Source organism: Neovison vison, chromosome 1 (genome assembly GCF_020171115.1).
Source record: "Neovison vison isolate M4711 chromosome 1, ASM_NN_V1, whole genome shotgun sequence".
NCBI classification, from domain to species: domain Eukaryota; kingdom Metazoa; phylum Chordata; class Mammalia; order Carnivora; family Mustelidae; genus Neogale; species Neogale vison.
In genome coordinates, this window is record NC_058091.1 from 63,496,034 (window position 1) to 63,514,676 (window position 18,643).

The window sequence follows — 18,643 nt, forward strand, 5'->3', positions numbered from 1 at the left end:
GGGGGACCTAGGATTATATTCATTATAGCTGTCCTGGTTAGGGAGGTTAATTTTAAGAGATATCACATCATGTTGGGGTTGACAGGACCTTAACATCTATGGTTCCATCCTCTTGCTTACATCTTCTCTGGAAGTGATCACACGGTCTCTGCTTAAACACACACCGTGACGGGAACTGGAAGCAGTGTCATTCACGGGCAGCTGAGTTGTTGGGAAGTTACTAAGCACCAACCTGCCTTTCTCCTTCACCCCTTCAACCATCATGCCCTGGGAGGCCACAGTAGTCACTGCCTTTCCCACAACGGGCTTCCTTTCTGTGGAAGAAGCTCCAACCACCCCTGTTTTGACCTCAGTCTGTACTTCTAATTGATTTTTCCAGCGTGACTGTTAACTCAAGCAAAAGACCAGGTGGGCAAAGTCTCCCTGATGGGAACTGAAACTACCTGCTCAAGCAGTGAAGACTCTGTGTGATTGAGCCCAAGACAATGATCGACCTGATCTTTACCACCCACCCACGTGTACCCACCGACCTTTGTCCCATGTTGTTCTTAGATGAACCTGGAAGTATTTTCAGCATGTTAGAGATCGTCCTTAGACGCCAGACCCGTCTTCCCAGTGCTAGCCTCAATGAAATAAATTCCTTTCTTGTTTCACCACATCTCATCTCTCTGCCTTTGGATTTTGTCAGCGGCCAGTGGCCGAACCTGGTCTGTTTGGGACCCCCAGAACCAGATGCTTTGGCGTCTTTGGGCTCCGGTTCATCTGACATCTGTAGGACAAGCATGTTCCAATACAATGAGGCACAGATTTCAACCTCCTTGATTCTGTGGCGGCCCATTCGTTCAATAATTATCATCATTTTTATATGACCTCCCAAACTGCATGAAATACTTTAAAAATCCATGTGAATTTTAAAATTACATGTTTGTATACATGCCTTTGGGAAAGAACATGTCTTTATTGAGTTTCAAAATAGGATAGAAGTCCCTAACTTCATAAATTTGGTCTCTGTCATGAAATATTATTGACCCTTCTAGGTATGGTTAGAATTTTCTTATGCAGTGGGGGTGGTTGGGGGGATGGGGAAGAGTAGCCCAGAGAATGTGACCTGGTCAGGTGCAAAAGAATCTGATTTTTTTTTTTTTAAGGCATTACCAAGATAACTGGGCATAATTAAATAGGGTCTTTTTTTTTTTTTAAGATTTTTTATTTTATGACAGTAAGAGACACAGCAAGAGAGGGAACATAAGTGGGGAGAGTGGGAGAGGGAAGCAGGCTCCCCGCTGAGAAGAGAGCCCAATGCGGGGCTCGATCCAAGGACCCTGGGATCATGACCTGGGCCGAAGGCAGACGCTTAATGCCTGAGCCACCCAGGCACCCCAAGAATTTGATTTTTGCTTTCAACTGAACTTCACCTTATGAGGCTTCACAGCCGTGCCACACAGAATACCTCTTTAACATTTTTATTGATAATATCTGGAGGGGATAACATCCAAAGGACACAAATCCAAGTTGAAAAAGGCAACATCATGTGAAGAAGGGTCAAGTAACAGGACACTTCCCAGGAGCCTCACAGAAGTAAAATCCTCCAGAGCTGTGACTGATTCACATGTTTCTAGAATACTGTCCCCTGTTCCCTGTGTATCTAGATAAAGCTTCAAACATTAAAAGGCACCTTGGAGATAAGCTCAATTCATCGTTCTCTCAAGTAGAGCAACTACTCTACATTTTACAGGTATGCAGTGCTCATGTCTACAGTAAGAAATGAAACTTCCTGGGGTTTTTTCCTCATTCATTTTCTTTGGATGGTTCATTTTTCTGAATCAACCACACTTCGTTATTTCTATCAAGCAACTTGAAAGGACTGTTGTAGACTGCCGTGTAGTAAACCTTCTCATTGAAAACTTTTCCTTCTTCCCTCAAAGTACTTGCTAATGTCAAAAGTTGTTCTTGATTTTTTTGAGCACTAGAGAATCCATCGAAAGCCCTGCAAAGGAGAAAGTAAATAACCATGAGTGATGGTCATGCCGATGTAAATGTCAGTCTGAAAAGGACACGATGAAGGCTGGATCAGGTGCAGCTTCCCGGTCCCTCCCCCTCAGCAGCTGACCGGGCCATTCCTCTCCTCTGGTTCCCATTCCCAGCGCTGCCTCGCCACACATGGAGGAGACCCAGGAAGAGGCATACGTCCCAGTTGCTGGCAGGCAGATTTGGAACTTTCACCATCTCGTGCTCTAACTCTTGCTTCTCAGACTTTCACGAGTGTGTACAGGTCACCTGGGAATCTTGCTCAAATGTAGATGCAGGAGGTCTGGGGTGGATCCCAAGAATCTGCATTCCTAACAAGCTCCCCTTGATGCTGAGGCTGCTGGTCAGAGGAAATCCCCTTAGAAGACTCCCTTTCAGGCTTCTAATTTTTTATGGAATCATTCCCTTCCCCCCCCATCTCCCTTAAGAAAAGTGTAGGTGCCACATTACTGAGGACTGTGATAGAGTTTTGACCCTATGAATTTATAGTCTAATGGAAGAGGGGAACATTTTGGCAGCTCTTTACATATAGCCTGAGAAGAGATTTAATGGAGACAGGATCAATATGCTTGGGAACATCGAGGATATTTCTGAATCAGGGGTAAGGGATGTTGTCTGGGTTCGGTCTGGAATGGTGGATGGCTTTGCTGGGCAGGAAAAGGGGAAGGAGAAGAAAAGCAACCAAAGTTCAAAAACACAAATTCATAGTGAGGCACAAAATGAGCTCTGAAAGGTGAGTCAGAGCCTGAAAGGGCAATCTCGTATGTTGGCTCAGGGCCCTTTGGAGATTATTGTGAAGGATGCTGAGAACAAAAGTGCCTTGATCGATCTGGGAAAGACAGATGGAAAAGAGACTGGAGGGAAGGAGGTTGCTATGGGGATGGGGAAGAAAAGACAGTCAGAAGATTTAAATAACAAGTGGGAAAAGAGAATCGAAGTTTAAGTGTAGATTTTCAAGTATATAAACAAAACTATCCTGAGGTTAAATTATGACAGCACTCAGACCTAGCTAAGTTGTTGTTATGTATACATGATGAATTTGACTTTGAAGAATAGGAAACAGGAAATCATGGATATTCCCAATATGGCTTCTTTTGCATAAGTTCTATTATCAACGTGCCAGTGGAAAAGCTTAGTCCTATCATTCTCCAGGTAAGATGTAATGTCTCAAAATACAAACCATGTGTATTTCATTCAACGATGTTCATGAGGCACCTAGAATTGTTCCTGGCACACAGTATCTTTTAAACCCTCATCAAATAGTGTAGGAATCTAATACGCACATGTACATGAAATAAGATGTTGAAGATAAATTGATAAAACTGTTCTAATTTTCAGAATGTTGACCAATAATGATAATTCTGAACCATATGTTTACCTCCTAAATCTATTATTTCCTTAATGAAGAGCCAACTCTTAGTCTGTTCTGCCTAAAGGAAACTTGCTTTCAGATCCTATTTCTGCCCTGACATCAAATCTCGAATCCCCCTAGTTAGAAATCATCTTTTGTTCTCTGAATACATATTGTTCTACAATGACCCATCACAGCTTTATTCAGTACACAAACATATGAGTCTCTTCCCACGCACCTGCCTTGCTAGGAGCTGCAGGGTATGAACAGAGGACCATGTTCCTGAATTGTTGAGAAAGTTACAGTCTATACCTCTATCACTCTAATTTAGAATAACAGAAGAACAGAGTGACTAGCTAACTGGAGAAACTGAGGAAGGCATCACAGAGGAGGTACCATTTGATCCAAGTCCTAAAGGACGAAAGTGGATGCTCCAGGAAGAGGAGAAATGAAGAGCTAGACCTAGTAGCAAAGTCAGGTGCACATTTTAATATTTTACAGAAATCAACTCATTTAATCTTCATGGCAACCCTATGAGATAGGTTGGTACTATAACTATATATATTTTACAGAAGAAGAGCTTTGGGCAAGGAAAATCTGAGGAACCTGCCTGAGGTCACGGGTAAAGACATGTGGAAGGTCCTAGCCACAGTGATCCAGTAACAAAAAGAAATAAAAACCATCCAAATTGGCAAGGAAGAAGTAAAACTTTCACTATTTGCAGATGACATGATAGTATATATAGAAAGCCTGAAAGACTCTGCCAAAAAACTGTTAGATCTGATAAATGAATTCTGTAAAGTTGCAAGATACAAAATCAATTTACAGAAACCTGTTGCATTTTTATACACCCATAATGAAACAGCAAAGAGAGAAATTAAAAAATCAATTCCATTTACAATGGCACCAAAAGCCATAAGATCCCTAGGAATAAACCTAATTGAAGATGTAAAGGACCTGTACTCTGAAAACTATAAAATATTGATGAAAGGGGCACCTGGGTGGCTCTGTTGGTTAAACGTCTGCGTTCAGCTCAGGTCATAATTCCATAGTCCTGGGATCAAGCCACATGTTGGGGGGAGAGGGGAGGTCCCTCCTCAGTGGGGATTCTGCTCCTTCCTCTCTCCCTACCTCTCTTCCCCCAGCTCCTGCTTTCTCACTCTCCCTTTCTCAAATAAATAACATCTTTTAAAAAATAAAATACTGATGAAGGAAACAGAAAAGGACACAAAGAAATGGAAAGACATTCCATGCTCATAGATTGGAAGAACAAATATTGTTAAAATGTCTATATTACACAAAGCAATCTACATATTTAATGCAATCCCTATCAAAATACCAACAGCATTTTTCACAGAGCTTGATCAAACAGTAAAATTTATATGGAACCACAAAAGACCTGAATAGCGAAAGCCACCTTGAAAAAGAGAACAAAGCTAGAGGCATTTCAATTTCAGACATCAAGTTATATTACAAAGTTGTAGGAATGAAAATAGTATGGTATTGACACAAAAACAGACAGATAAATTAATAGAACAGAATAGAAAACCAGAACTAAGCTCACAATTATATCATCAATCTTTGACATAGGAGGAAAGAATATTCAATGGGATATTGGATCATCTCTTCAACAAAGAGTACTGGGAAAATGGGACAGCAACCTGCAAAAGAATGAAATTGCCACTTACTTGCACCATACACAAAAAGATTCAAAATGGGTTAAAGACCTAAATGTGAGACCTGAAACCATAAAATCGTAAAAGATAACGCAGGCAGTAACTTTCACATTGCCCATAGCAATCTTTCTAGATATGCCTCCTAAGGCAAGAGAAACAAAAGCAAAAATAAACTATTAGGAATACATAAAAATAAAAAACTGCAAAGTGAAGGAAACAATCAACAAAACTAAAAGGCAATCTACAGGATGGGAGAAGATATTTGCAAATGACATATCTGATAAAGGGTTAGTATCCAAAATATATAAAGAACTTAGAAAACTCACCACCTAAAAAAACAAATCCAATTTAAAAATGGGCAGAAGACATGAACAGACATTTCTCCAAAGAAGACAAACAGATGGCCAACAGACACATGAAAAGATGCTCAATATCACTTATTAGGGAAATGCAAGTCAAAACTACAATGAGATACATCACACCTGTCAGAATGGCTAAAATCAACACAAGATACAATAGGTGTTGGCAAGAATGTGGAGAAGGGGGAACCCCTCTTGCGCTGTTGGTGGGAATGCAAACTGGTGCAGACACAATTTGCACTACTAGTTATTTACCCAAAAAATACAAAAATACTAATTCGAAGGGATACATGCACCCTGATGATTACAGCCTGATTATCTACAACAGCTAAAACAGGGAAACAGCTCAAATGGGTGAATGGATAAAGAAGATATGCTATATATACACAGTGGAATATTACTCAGCTATAAAAAGAATGAAATCTTGCCATTTGCAATGACATGGATGGAGTATTATGCTAAGCAAAATAAGTGAGAGAAAGACAAATGCCATGATTTCATTCATATGTGGAATTTAAGAAACAAAATAAATGAGCAAAGGGGGAAAAAAGAGAGGCAAACCAAGAAATAGACTCTTAACTATAGAGAACAAACTGGTGGTTACCAGAGGTTGGTGGTTGGGGGAAGGGTGGGACAGGTGATGGGGATGAAGGAGGGCACTTGTGATGAGCTCCGGGTGATGGATGGACGTGCTGAATCCCCTGAAACTAATAGGACATTGTATGTTGACTGGAATTTAAATAAAAACTTAAGAAAAAGGAGAGATGTGGAAGAACATGGGCTGCTTGGGGAAGAGTGGGAAGGTCGCTGAACATAACTAGTAAGGAGACACGGCTGGGCCACGTTATAAAAGACATTGTGAACCATCTGAACTTCCCGCCACAGCAAGTGGAAAGTCACAAAAATTTCTAGTGAAGTAACCGGTTGGGGTTTTTGTTTTGCTGTTGTTGTAGTAAGAAAGACCATGGATTCCTGTGAGGAGCATGAGGGGAAGAGAATAGTGGACAGGTTACTCCCAGCAGCCAGGAGGCTACTGAAGTGGAACAGTCAAGACCTGAGATGAAGAGACATCCGAGCATCTACTGAGTGTCTGGCATTGTGAGGAGCCCTGAGGGATACAGAGATGATCGACGTGTGGTTCCTAGAAGATGACGACCTGAAGAAGTCACAGGGAAGGGGAGAAGGGAACAGAATTATGGATCATTTCCAAGGAGACTGGATCGGATCTCGTGACCAGTTGTCAGGGAAGAGTGTGCTGATGATGGCCTTAGAGTCCTTGCTGGGGAGGTTATCTGGTGGATGAAGGTCACTGCTCACATACATTGAGGACTGGGAAAAGGCTCATTTGTAGAGCTGTTGAGTTTAATCCCCACCTACCCCCCAATGGAAATGTCCAGCAATTAGGGTAATCAGGGCTGGATATACCAAATTTTGAGAGTCACTAGACACATGTGATTGAAGCTTTATAAAAAGATCACCCAGAGCAAGTCTGCTTTGACATGGGGGTCAATGTGAGCTGTCAATATCACTTCCTGGGTGAGAGAGAGGAACAGGAGGAGAAGAACGGCAAGACAGTGACTTTCTGAGACATAACAGGATGAATCAGCATCAAGAGAACAGACGAGTCAATACATGAAGGCCCCAGGGGTCACACGGGCAAGAGTGGTCATCACACGACAGGCAAGGGCACTGCTGACGGTGACGAGGGCATTCCTAAGGAAATAGTATGGGCTCCCCCAGACTGTCCGTGGAAACAGAGACAGATTCCTTTAGCAGGTGAGTGGTGACAAGAGGGAGAAAGGAATAAAGTGACACCAGTATGAGACTCTTAGCATGTTCTGTGCATGTTTTATATTTCAACAGAGAGAATTTAAGAATGTGTCGAACAGGTACTGGAAGCCAGAAATAGTACAAGGAACCACTCGATGAAGAGAGGCAATGACTGCCAGAAACAGCCAGCATCCATTGGGCTGGGGCACAGAGGAAGAGTCTGGGGCTATCAGAATCTAGAAGCTAGGAGGAGAGGGGTACTGTGCCCTGTGTGTTAGGACTTTTGTTCAGGGTTACCTCAGTGGCAGGTGGAGAATAATGTGCATCGTGTCTTAGCTATGTAAGGTGTGCAACAAGTTCTTCATTACATGAATTGATTGTATCTTGCAGTAGCCCCTTAGTAACACATAAAACTAACCCAGGAGGGAAACACCACGAAAACGCGTTAGACCTCTTTTTTGACAGAAGGGTGAAAAGCCCGCTGAAATTGCAGAGGAGCAAAACCGAGAGCAGGCAAGGAAAGCTAGCAGTGGGCAGGGCCATAAATTATCTACCACTTACCGTACAAACACAGTCATTTCAGCTCTGTCTTCAATGAAGACATCTGACTCTGAAGGCCGGGGCGGATCAGATTGCTGCTCAGAGGGGATGTACAGGGAAATGGTAATGGTAGACTCGCTAAAAGGACCTGAACCGGGCTCCACGTAGCTTGTCACCGGAGCTGTCATCTTTATCTTCATCTCTGGACCATAAAATAACATATTTAATGCCATGAAAAGACCGTGAAAACAGATTTAGTTTCTTTACGACTGCTTCTAAAAATGTAACCTATTATTTTTTGGTTGGAGTTTCCTGACTTACATTATGCTACTGACATAAAATTTACCTTTGAGATAATTTTCATCCTTAAAAAATAAAGGCAATATGATTCAATTATCCCCTGGCCACATTATACACTCTCTCTACTATTAATTTTTTTGGTTAATAAAGTCTAGTTTTAGGGATGGAAGGGAAAATTAGAGATCATATAGTCCAGTCTTGTCTGTCTGTCTTTCTCTCTTTCTTTCTCTTTCTCTTTCTTTCTTTCTTACAATTCAGAAACTGAGATCGCACAGGCTAAAACACAAATAGCTAAAGAGCCCGACCCAGATGTCTTGAGACCCTGAATCTTGGGTTCTTTGTACCTTCCTGCTTCCTGATGACTCTTAGCCTACCAGTCACCAAATTACCTCGAAGCACTAGCCATGAAATGGACTTAACAGTAGTTACACAGAGGCCTAGCTCATCCAGCAGAAACAGGCAAGAACAGAGGTTGAAAAGCACTGGCCTCCTCTAGACTCTGCGCAGGGTCCTGAGCAGAGTCCCTGTCTTCAAACACTAAGTCTTTGATGATCTCATTATTTTTCTATTCTAAAGTATCTCTCGTTAATAAGCTAAAACACAAGAATAAGCCAGGAGACTCGACCACAATATATATAATTATAAGGTAAACTGTCTTCACCTTTCTCATTTTTGCCTTGAATGTAGCCGTTCAGCTTTGTAAAACCGGTCTGGATGGCTGAATCCCAGTCCATGGACTCAACGGAAGTGCTGACCCACTTGGCGGGTCCATAGTGCCGGATCTCGTAACTTCCCTGCTAAAATGGAACAGAGAAAACTGGGGGAAGCAATTCAAAGAAGGCAAGACGTGAGAGGCAACAGTCCAGGTTCTTTGATCTCAGGTCCACCTGCGATGGACCCCTGGTTCTGGTTCCTTCGACCTGGCGGGGCCCCTCCCCCGAGGCTCCCATCCTGGATGAGAGACTGTGGAGGCCTCCGCCCCCCGCAGAGGTCCGGAGTCGCTCCGTTGAGATAACAGCTAGCATCTGTTAGGTCCTCTGGGCTGGAGAGTCCTCTGCGGGCTCTGGGACCTGATCAATTCCTTTTTCTTTTTTTAACCTCACAAGAAACTGAGATGTGGCCAGTTGAAATGGAGATGTGGCCATGACCTAGGGTTATGGCTAACCGACCGAATTTTCCACTCTGAGCAGGAACGGAACTGGGGACCCAGACAACTTTTTTAAACAATTGAAGTTTTTACTTAAATCTGCGGGACCCTCTGGTCCCACTGCAAATCCTCCAGCGCGCTCCGGCCCGCACCCGACCGTCCGCGCCCGCGGGAGGCGCCTACCTGGGGGCCCGCGTCCTCCGGGGCCGTCCACCCCGGAGTCTCCACGGCTTGGGCCGCCGCGCACTCGGCTGTCGCGGGGTCCGGCTCCAGCACCTCGGCCATGGGTGGCGCCGACGCTCGGGGGGAAAGAGGCTGGCGAGCCGAGCCGGGAAGGGGCAGCCCCGCTGCGTGTGTGCGCCGCTCCCGCCTGCCCCGCCGTGAGTCCCCGCCCCGGCGCTGCCCGCAGCCCAGGTCACCCGGCCGACGCGCGTCCCTCCTCCCCGCAGTGCGGGGGACCCGAGTTCGCAGGAGCCCGCCCGCGCTTGGGCCGGGAGGGGGCGCTGCGACCGCTAGGGCCCCCCGATTCCCACGCCGGCAGTCCGGCGGGGCCGCGTCCCCTCTGCCGGGACCCCCCCCCCTACTGCCCCGCCCGCAACCCCGCAGCGGTGAGGGCGGGAGACAGGATTGCAGGGTTCGCTTAGGCCGGGCGTCCTTTGGGATTCCCTCCCGTCCCCTGCGCGCAGAGGTGTCGGCTGTAGAAGCCGGGGGTGGAGGACTCAGAGACTGGCTTGTGGGGTTTCTGGTGTAACCGGTTTGGGAACCTCTCCGCCGCTCCACCCGCGCAGGAAGCCGGTTCTGCAGATCGGGCGACTCCCGGGGATCGGCGTGAGCTCGGCCCGCATCCAGGGTGCACTCAGTGGGAGGCGGGAGGGAGCCTGCTCGCCCGGTGGGACGGTGGACAGGCTGCCAACTGGGACCTTGGCTGTATCTTCTGCTCCCTCGCCCCACCCCCTCCCGCCGTGGGCCCAGAGCTCTGTGAACGAATCGGATCCCGGGCGCAGCCAGAGAAATGAGGTCTTACTCACACCTAGAAAGTGTCCATGGTGCCCAACAGCCATCAAGGTCCGCTGGGGGAGGAGTCAGATGGGGCTACAGCCAGGCCTGGAGACAATTTAAACTGTCCTGATTTAATGACCTTTCCCTGAAATGATCCCAGAGCCTCTGAGGTGGTCCCGCTAGAACTATCAGGCTGGAGGGAGGGAGGTGAAAGGGGGGCAGAGAAATGAGGGGGTACAGCGACAGGACTCTGTGCTTCTAAAACTTTGTGGTTGGATTTATTCTTTATTTTTCCTAAGAGCTTTACTGAGATATAATTCACATTCCATCAAATTCACCCATCTAATGTGTACCATTCAGTGTTTCAGTGTATTCACAGTTGTGCAACCATCACTACAATCAACTTTACATTTTTCTTAAAGACTTTTATTATTTATTCCACAGAGAGATAGAGAGCACAAGTAGGCAGAGCGGCAGGCAGAGGGAGGGGGAGAAGCAGGCCCTCGGCTGAGCAGGAAGCCTGCTGGAGGGCTCAATCCCAGGACACTGGAATCATGACCTGAGCAGAAGGCAACCGCTTAACTGACTGAGCCACCCAGGTGCCCCACTATAATCAATTTTAGAGCATTATTATCACCTCTTCCTGGACTCCAAACCCCATACTCCTTAGCCATCACTCCCCAATTCCCCATTCCCCAGCCATAGGCAACTACTAATCTCCCTTTTCTCTCTATAGGTTTGCTTTTTCTGGCATTTCATATAAATGAAATAATGCAGTGTCTTAAGGTCCCAATCTCTCAGGGCTTATAGGGAACAGAACCTTATTGCTCAGGGTTCTGGATGTGGAAAGTCCAAGATCAGAATGCTAGCAAGTTCGGTGCAGGCTCTTCTCCAGGAGGCAGACTGCTGGTGGCGTCCTTACAAGGTGGAAGGGGCAAGGCAGCTTTCTCTGGCTTCTTCTATAAGGGCACTAACCCTTCCTGACCTATCACCTCCCAAAGGCCCCACTTCCTAATACCATCACAGGGAGCATTTGGTTTTCAAAACATGAGTTTTGGGGGGATGTGAACATACAGACCATATAGGATGCAGCGTGTGGTCCTTTATTGCTGACTTCTTTCACTGAGCAAAATATTTCGGGTTTCATCCATGTTGTAGCATGCATCCTTGCTTCACTCCTTTTGGTGGCTGAGAATATTCCATTGGATAAATATTTTTCATCAGTTGATGGACATTCAAGTGATTTCAAGCTTTGGGCTATTATGAAGGATGCTGCCACAAACATTTTTGCCCAGGTTTCTGTATGGACATGTTTTCATTTCTCTTGAGTGAATTCCGAGGAGTGGGATTTGCTGGGTCAAATGGTAATACGGCATTTAACTTTTTGAGGAACAGCCAGACTGTTTTCTAAAGTAGGTGTACCCTTTTAGGTTTTCATCAGCAGGCTGTGAACATTCTGTTTCTCCATACCCTCACTAATGCTTGTTATCACTTTGCTTCTCGATTATAGCCATCTTATTGTGCATGCCTGATTAAAAATAAGGGTTTTTTGAGCTACAATTCACATAATGTAAGATTCACTACTTTAAAGTATACAGTTCAGTGGGTTTCAGTATTTTTCAGTACGGTATACAACCACCATCACTATCTAATTCCAGAACATTCCATCACTCCAAAAAGAAACCCCCATACAATTGAGCAGTCACTCCCAATCTCCAAAACCAGCCCCTGGCAATCACTAATTTATTTCTATCTCTGTGGATCTGCCCATTCTGGACATTTCATTTAAGTGGAAAATAACATGTGTTCTTTTGTGACTGACATCTTTCTCGGAGTGTAATGTCTTCAGAAGTCATCTGTGTTGTTGCACGTATCAGCGCTTCATTCTTTTTTATTGCTGACAACCATCCCATTGTGTGATCCTACTGTTTTTAAAACAATTGATGTCCTCTTTCTCCTTTCCCCTTCCCTGTCCTAACAAGTGGACACATGATACTTGCTAGTGTTTACATCAATTTTATCATTATGCTGATCTAAGTTTGAATTCTTTAGTGAAGGCAAAATAATGAATTTTGACTGATTATTTTAACTGCTATCACATGTGATCCTCTGCTTAAGGGACTTGGCAAAGTTGGGAATATAATTTTCTTCTCAGAAAGTTTTTTTTTTTTAAGATTTTTATTTATTTGACACAGAGAGAGAGATCACAAGCAGGCAGAGAGGCAGGCAGGGAGAGCGGGGAAGCGGGCTCCCTGCTAAGCAGAGAGCCAGATGCAATTCGGGGCTGGATCCCAGGACCCTGAGATCATGACCTGAGCCAAAGGCCGAGGCTTAACCCACTGAGCAACCCAGGCGCCCCTACTTCTCAGAATGGTTTAAGAGAAAAAGAAATAATTTACATTGTTTATGATTCCTGTTGTTCTTTTCATCTGCAGTTGTAGAAAACCTGAGGCTGAATTTGGAGACATTCATTTAATAGGGTGTGGAATGCCCAATTAATGAAGATAACAGCAGGTGACTCAGTTGAGTTATCTATATTTATAAGGTGATAATTAGCCACGTAGAAGAACAGAAGGAGGGAAAGAAAAGGATTTATTTCAGAATAATAGGATTTCAGTTAGCATGAATTTAATGAGATTCAGAAGGCTCAAGTTTTATACCCATATGTCAAAATGATCTAGCTAGTTTTCTTGTTGATTAATTATGGCAAAATTGTTCTATTAGCACATATTTAGTCACTGTTTGTATGACATTATGAAAAAGATACTCTGTTGAAGCTTTACAACACATGTGATGGTGCCATTGGGGGCGAGGTGGGCGTGAGAACAGGTTTCTCCACTTCACCCCAGCAGGGGAGGAAGCCTGCACAGCCCTAAAGCAGTGGCCGAAGTCAGTTCTCATGACTTGCAGCAGCTTTGTTCTATAAAGTCACCATGAGTGACACCTGGGTGGCTCAGTTAGCTAAGCTTCTGCCTTCAGCTCAGGTTATGATCCCAGGGTCCTAGGACCGAGTCCCTCATCGGGCTCCTACTGCTCCCTCCACCTGATGTTCCCCCTGCTTGTGCTCTCTCTCTCTGACAAATAAATAAATAAATCTTAAAAAAAAAATCAAGCCATCACGAACATTGAATTAATGAATCCTGAACTATTGATTCCAGAGGAAATACAGATATAGGTTCCTGTGAACCTCCGGTCACAACATCTTTGCCAACTAATCACTAAGTAACCTTGTTTTATATGCATTATTGTATAAAAAGACCTTAGTTAATAGATATTGTTGGTTCATGAACATTGAGATCTTCACCAACAACATTGTATCTCGTACTTTAATGAAGCTTATATAACACATGTATCTCCTCCACTTGAGTGCTATGTTTGGAGGCCATTTTAAGCAACAAAATCAATAAGAAGCACAAAAATGCAAAAAACCACAGAACTAAATAGACTGCAAAAAAGGCTTATTTACTGTATGACAGCTGAGACTAGAAGGCAGAGAGCTCCACCTTATTTAACCTGAGTTGGGAATGTGTGCCTCGCGTGGCTAGAATTTCTCACAGCTCTCCACAGGCAGATGTCCACCAGTGACCAAGAAGGTGATGTGAGCTTTGGAGTTCTGAATACAGACCAACAAGTCAGTGTACTTGCACATACAGAATCTGTGAACGAGGAGAATCAACAATAAATGCTTCCTGCAGAAAGTTACACAAGTCACTTCCATCCATATTTCATTGACCAAAGCAAATCATAGGCCTTGGTTAACCTCAAGAGGGTGGAAAAGTTCAATCACACTGTATTTTCAAAGAAGAAGTCAACTAACTATTGGAGAGAGTTGCTGATGTTCATTACTGATACCGTTTAGTCATTCATTGATTAGTCCATCCTTAGAGCAGTTTTTTTCCAAAGACATGGCCAGATTATCTTCCAACCAACATGTTGTCCTTATAATGTGGCTTCGATACATCCTCCCCACCCACCCCACCGCACCTGCCCCACCCCACCACACCCCCCCCCCCCCCATCGAGAGATAGAGGTCTATGCTTCCTCTCCTTGAAACTGGGAAGGTTTGTGACTCCAGGATGAGTCACCCTGTGTGACTTCTGAGGCTAGACCATTAAGAACTTCCACTTGATTTTCTTTGGGACAATTAATCTTAAAATTCAACAACTATGCCGAAGGGAAGCCCAAGCAGCTCGTGGAGAGCCCTGTGTCTGGGCTGACAGTACGCATCGACCCTACCCATGTGAGTGACCTTGTATTCGGACAGCTCCAGCCCACCACCACTGAGTCACCACCAGACATCCTTGATTCTTCCAAACTGAGGCCCCAGAGGTCTCAGGGTGGACATAAGCTGTCCTTGCAGTACCCACAGAATCTGGGAGCATAATTAAATGGTTATTTTTTTGTGCCACTAAATGTGGTGTTGACATGGTTTTTAGGATAATAACTGAAAAATTACCTTCTATGTAAAGTGCTATAGTAGATGTTGGTGGGTTTTAGTAATGCACAAACTGTGGTTCTGGTCTATCTTGGTCTATCTGGTCTATCTTATTAGTCAGGCATTGTTTACTCTGGGGCCACTCTTGCATCCATAATATAATTAAATATTTGGTCTTTTTAGAGTTGCCACTATCTCAAATATGGCAACTGTAAAATGGGTAGAAACTTGGTAGTCTAACAGGAAGTGTAGCCTTTGAATTTGCCTGGCTTCTCCTTTAGTTTTGGTGAGAATTATAATACTCATCCATTATTGAGATATCAAGACAACCCATTGAAGCCCCTCTTACACGAAGCACTTTACTCAGGGCCTGACACATACTTGCTTGAAGAAGTTGAATGAATGCCAGTCAGAATTGCTCAGACGCATTGATAGTAACTCATTGTTTTCAGGAGCACCTGTGAAGCTCCTTTCTAATGGGCCACAGATGTGGGGTCAAGGAATAGAAGGCTGAAGTCTAAAACTGAGAATGTCTTGAAAAGTTAAAATATTGATCCTAATCAATATGAGGCCTGATATCACTTCTGAGACTGTGGGGAGTAGTTATAAAAACAAAGGAGAGGGATCTTCATACTGATTTTAAAAGGTTCATGCTTTGAAATAAAAAGAGACCATCAGCTCTGCTGCGGCTAGATAGCTCTCACTCTCAAAAAGCTCTTACCTATGGGGCTTTTGGTGTTGCCATACATTATTACATTATTTCTTGATTTAGAAGAAATGGAAGAGTTGGTAGGAATGGGACTTGATTCCCTAATGACTTTTTTAGAACAGAGGTGTTCAGTGTTTCAGTGCTCTCAATTCTGAGAGGAGGAGCCACACAGCCCCAACCTAACGTACACCTATGAACCAAGAAGCTCTTAGTGCTCATGGGTCCTGCAGAATGGTCTCTCCAGGCAGTTTCACACTTGACTTTGTTCAGGTCTGCATGTTCAGAATGAGTTCCAAGCATGGGAGAGGTCAGTGGCAGATTGACTTGGCTCCAGATGGAGGAGAAGTTTAACATTAATGCCCGGGACATCTCGTCTTCTAGACCAGTGCTTCTCAAGCTGTCTGTGATGAAGAGTCTTCTCCCTTTAAGAAATACTTTCTAGTTCATCAGGAACCAATATGTGATTCTACTGCACAAGACTAGGCAGCTCACTATGTGGATCTTAACCCATGAGTTCAACAAGAATTTAGTTGGTCTATACCATGCTCAGTGAGATGAGTCTACTGAAGATGTGCATGGATTTTATAAAAATGTTGAATTCCTATGACATTTTTAAACACTTACTGTCAATTTCTCTAGTTATTTTATCTCAGATCGGTGACAAATAGTTTGTGAGCTAGCACCATTTCATGGCTCATTCCTTGAAGAATATTGATTTAGGTGACCTTCCCAGTCTCCTGATGATGTTTTAGAAGGTTGTTATTGCTTCAATTTCTTTAATATATAGAGCTTGATGCAAATTGTTTCTTCTTGCATGAGTTTTTGCAGATTATATACTTTAAGGAATTTGTTCATTTCTTCTAGGTTATCAAATGGGCATGGAGTTGTTTATAGTATTTCTTTTTTTGCCCTTTTAACATCCATGGAATCTGTAGTGATGTTTCCTTTTTTATTTCTGATATCAATAATTTGTATCCTCTCTCTTTTTAAAAAAAAATTTCATTTATCTTAAAAAAGTCAGCTTTTGGGGGTGCCTGGGTGGCTCAGTGGGTTAAAGCCTCTGCCTTTGGCTTGGGTCATGGTCTCCTGCGTCGGGCTCTCTGCCCAGCGGGGAGCTTCCCTTCCTCTCTGCCTGCCTCTCTGCCTACTTGTGATCTCTGTCAAATAAATAAAACCTTTAAAAAAAAAAAAAGGCCAGCTTTTGGTTTCCTTGATTTTCTCTGCTGATATCCTGTCTTCATTTTAATATTCATTGATTTCTTGTTTAATTTTTATTACTTACTTTCTTCTGCTTACTTTGGATTTAATTTGCTTTTCCTTCTAGTTTTATAAGGTGGAAGCTTAAATAATGATTTGTGATCTTTCTTCTTTTCTAATATATACATTAAATAATATAGATTTCCCTCTAAGCACTGATTTTGCTGCATCTAAAAATTTTGATAAGTTGTATTTTCCTTTAAATTTAGTTTAAAATATTTTTATTTTCTCTTGAATTTTCTTTTCTGTCCCGTGTATTATTTACAAGTGGGCTGTGTAAGTGCTAAGTATTTCAGAATTTTCCAGCTATTTTTCTGCTACTGATTTTTTAGTTTAATCCCAGTGTGGTCTGACAGCATACATTGTATGATATCAGTTTTTTAAAATTTGTTACACCGTGTCTTGTGACCAAGAATGTATGTGGTCAATCTTGGTGAATGTTCCATGTGAGGTTGAGAAGAATGTGTATTCTGCTGTTGTTGGATGAAGTCCATTACATCCAGTTGATTTGTGGTAATTTTTCAACACAACTATGTTCTTATTGATTTTCCCCCTGTAGATCTGTTTCTGATGGAGGGGTATCTCCAGCTGTAGTCATGGTTTCATCCTTGATTTCTATCTATCAGTTTTCCTTGCAATTCTATCAGTTTTTGCCTCAAGTATTTTGACACTCTGTAGTTAGGTGTATACGCATTAAAAAATGATGATGTGGGCGCCTGGGTGGCCAGTGCGTTAAAGCCTCTGCCTTCAGCTCAGGTCATGATCCCAGGGTCCTGGGATCCAGTCCCACATCAGGCTCTCTGCTCAGCAGGGAGCTTGCTTCCCTTCTGCTCTCTCTCTGCCTGCCTCTCTGCCTACTTGTGATCTCTGTCTGTCAAATAAATAAATAAATAAATCTTTAAAAAATGATGATGTCTTTTTGGAGAACTGACCCCTTTATCATTACATCATGCTACTCTTTATCTCTGGTAACTTTCCCTGCTCTGAAATATGCTCTGTCTGAAATTAATATAGTGCAGCTATTTTTTGGGATTAGTATTTGCATGGCATTTCTTTCTCCATCCCTTTATTTTTCTTGTATATGTGTCTTTGTATTTATTGTGGGTTTCTTGTAGACAAGATAGTTGAGTCTTGTTTTTAATCCACTATGACAATATCTTTATTTCTTTTTTTAAATATTTATTTATTTGAGAGAGAGAGAGAGAGAACGAGAGAGAGAGAGGGCATAAGCAGAGGGAGCAGCAGGCAGAGGGAGAGGGAGAAGCAGACCCTCCTCTGAGCAGGGAGTCTGATGTAGGACTCTGCTCAGCAGAGAACCCCACGTGGGGCTCCATTCCAGGACCCTGGGATCATGACCTGAGCTGAAGTCAGGTGGTTAACTTATTGAACCACCCAGGCATCCCAGACTAAATCTGGAACTAACTGCCTCATGGTTGCAAGATGGTTGTAGTAGCCCCAGGTGTTACATGAGACATATTAACATCCAGCAAAGATGCACAGTATTTCCTCGTGTGTGTGTGTGTGTGTGTGTGTGTATTTTTTGTTTTTTAATGAGGCAATCTTTTCTAGAAAAACTCTCTCCTGCATTTATCTCCCCTTAGGTCCCAAAGATCTGATCAGTTCCTGTAGAGGAATTGAGATCACTATGATTAACTCTCATGATGCCTCCCCTGGCGTTGGGAGGGATCTGGTCTGTCTTACACAAGTGGCCTCAGGATCCCAAACCAAATCAGGGTTCTGTTAGCAAAGGAGGAGAAATGGAGGTTAGCAAAGGAGTTGGAAAAGAATAAACATAGTTTCACCCAGAACTAGATCCTTAGGATTTAAAAAAAAATAAAAATTTGAAGAAGGCTCTCTGCTGAGTTTTTCATTTCCATTTGTTTTACTTACTTCCTTTAATGGCCACCAGGGAATTTTTCAGTATAATTTTTCTGAGAGAAATTTTATTGATCTTCATTCTAATAGCTTATATTTTACATTAGTCCTTAAAGATACTATTATTTCTCTCAGATTCTATTTAGAAATAAATGTATCCTATTTGGGCTTACTTTGTTTTCTTCCTAAAACCGTAT

At 43.2% G+C, this 18,643-nt stretch overlaps 1 protein-coding gene across 2 annotated transcripts; it reads right to left on the reverse strand.

Moving 5' to 3' along the window:
- Positions 1–1,449: 1,449 nt before the first annotated feature.
- On the reverse strand, positions 1,450–9,456 carry HEBP2 (heme binding protein 2). 2 transcript variants are annotated; one of them, XM_044236660.1, is made up of 4 exons: positions 9,355–9,456; positions 8,686–8,818; positions 7,746–7,926; positions 1,450–1,987 (listed from the first exon to the last, which is right to left on the reverse strand). In XM_044236660.1, the coding sequence occupies exons 1-4, from the start codon at positions 9,454–9,456 to the stop codon at positions 1,789–1,791; spliced, it is 615 nt and encodes a 204-aa protein (XP_044092595.1). In that variant the 3' UTR covers positions 1,450–1,788. The 2 variants fall into 2 exon arrangements, with proteins under 2 accessions (XP_044092595.1, XP_044092586.1); XM_044236651.1 differs by having other exon boundaries at positions 8,686–8,821.
- Between the last annotated feature and the right edge of the window lie 9,187 nt (positions 9,457–18,643).

What these genes read in the sequence shown, in the direction of transcription:
- HEBP2 (XM_044236651.1), bottom strand. Translation starts at nt 9,456, where the DNA reads ATGGCCGAGGTGCTGGAGCCGGACCCCGCGACAGCCGAGTGCGCGGCG. An exon ending in CGGAGGACGCGGGCCCCCAG is followed by an intron (nt 8,822 to 9,354) that starts GTAGGCGCCTCC and finishes GTTCCATTTTAG; the next exon opens with CAGGGAAGTTACGAGATCCG. An exon ending in TCAAGGCAAAAATGAGAAAG is followed by an intron (nt 7,927 to 8,685) that starts GTGAAGACAGTT and finishes TTTATGGTCCAG; the next exon opens with AGATGAAGATAAAGATGACA.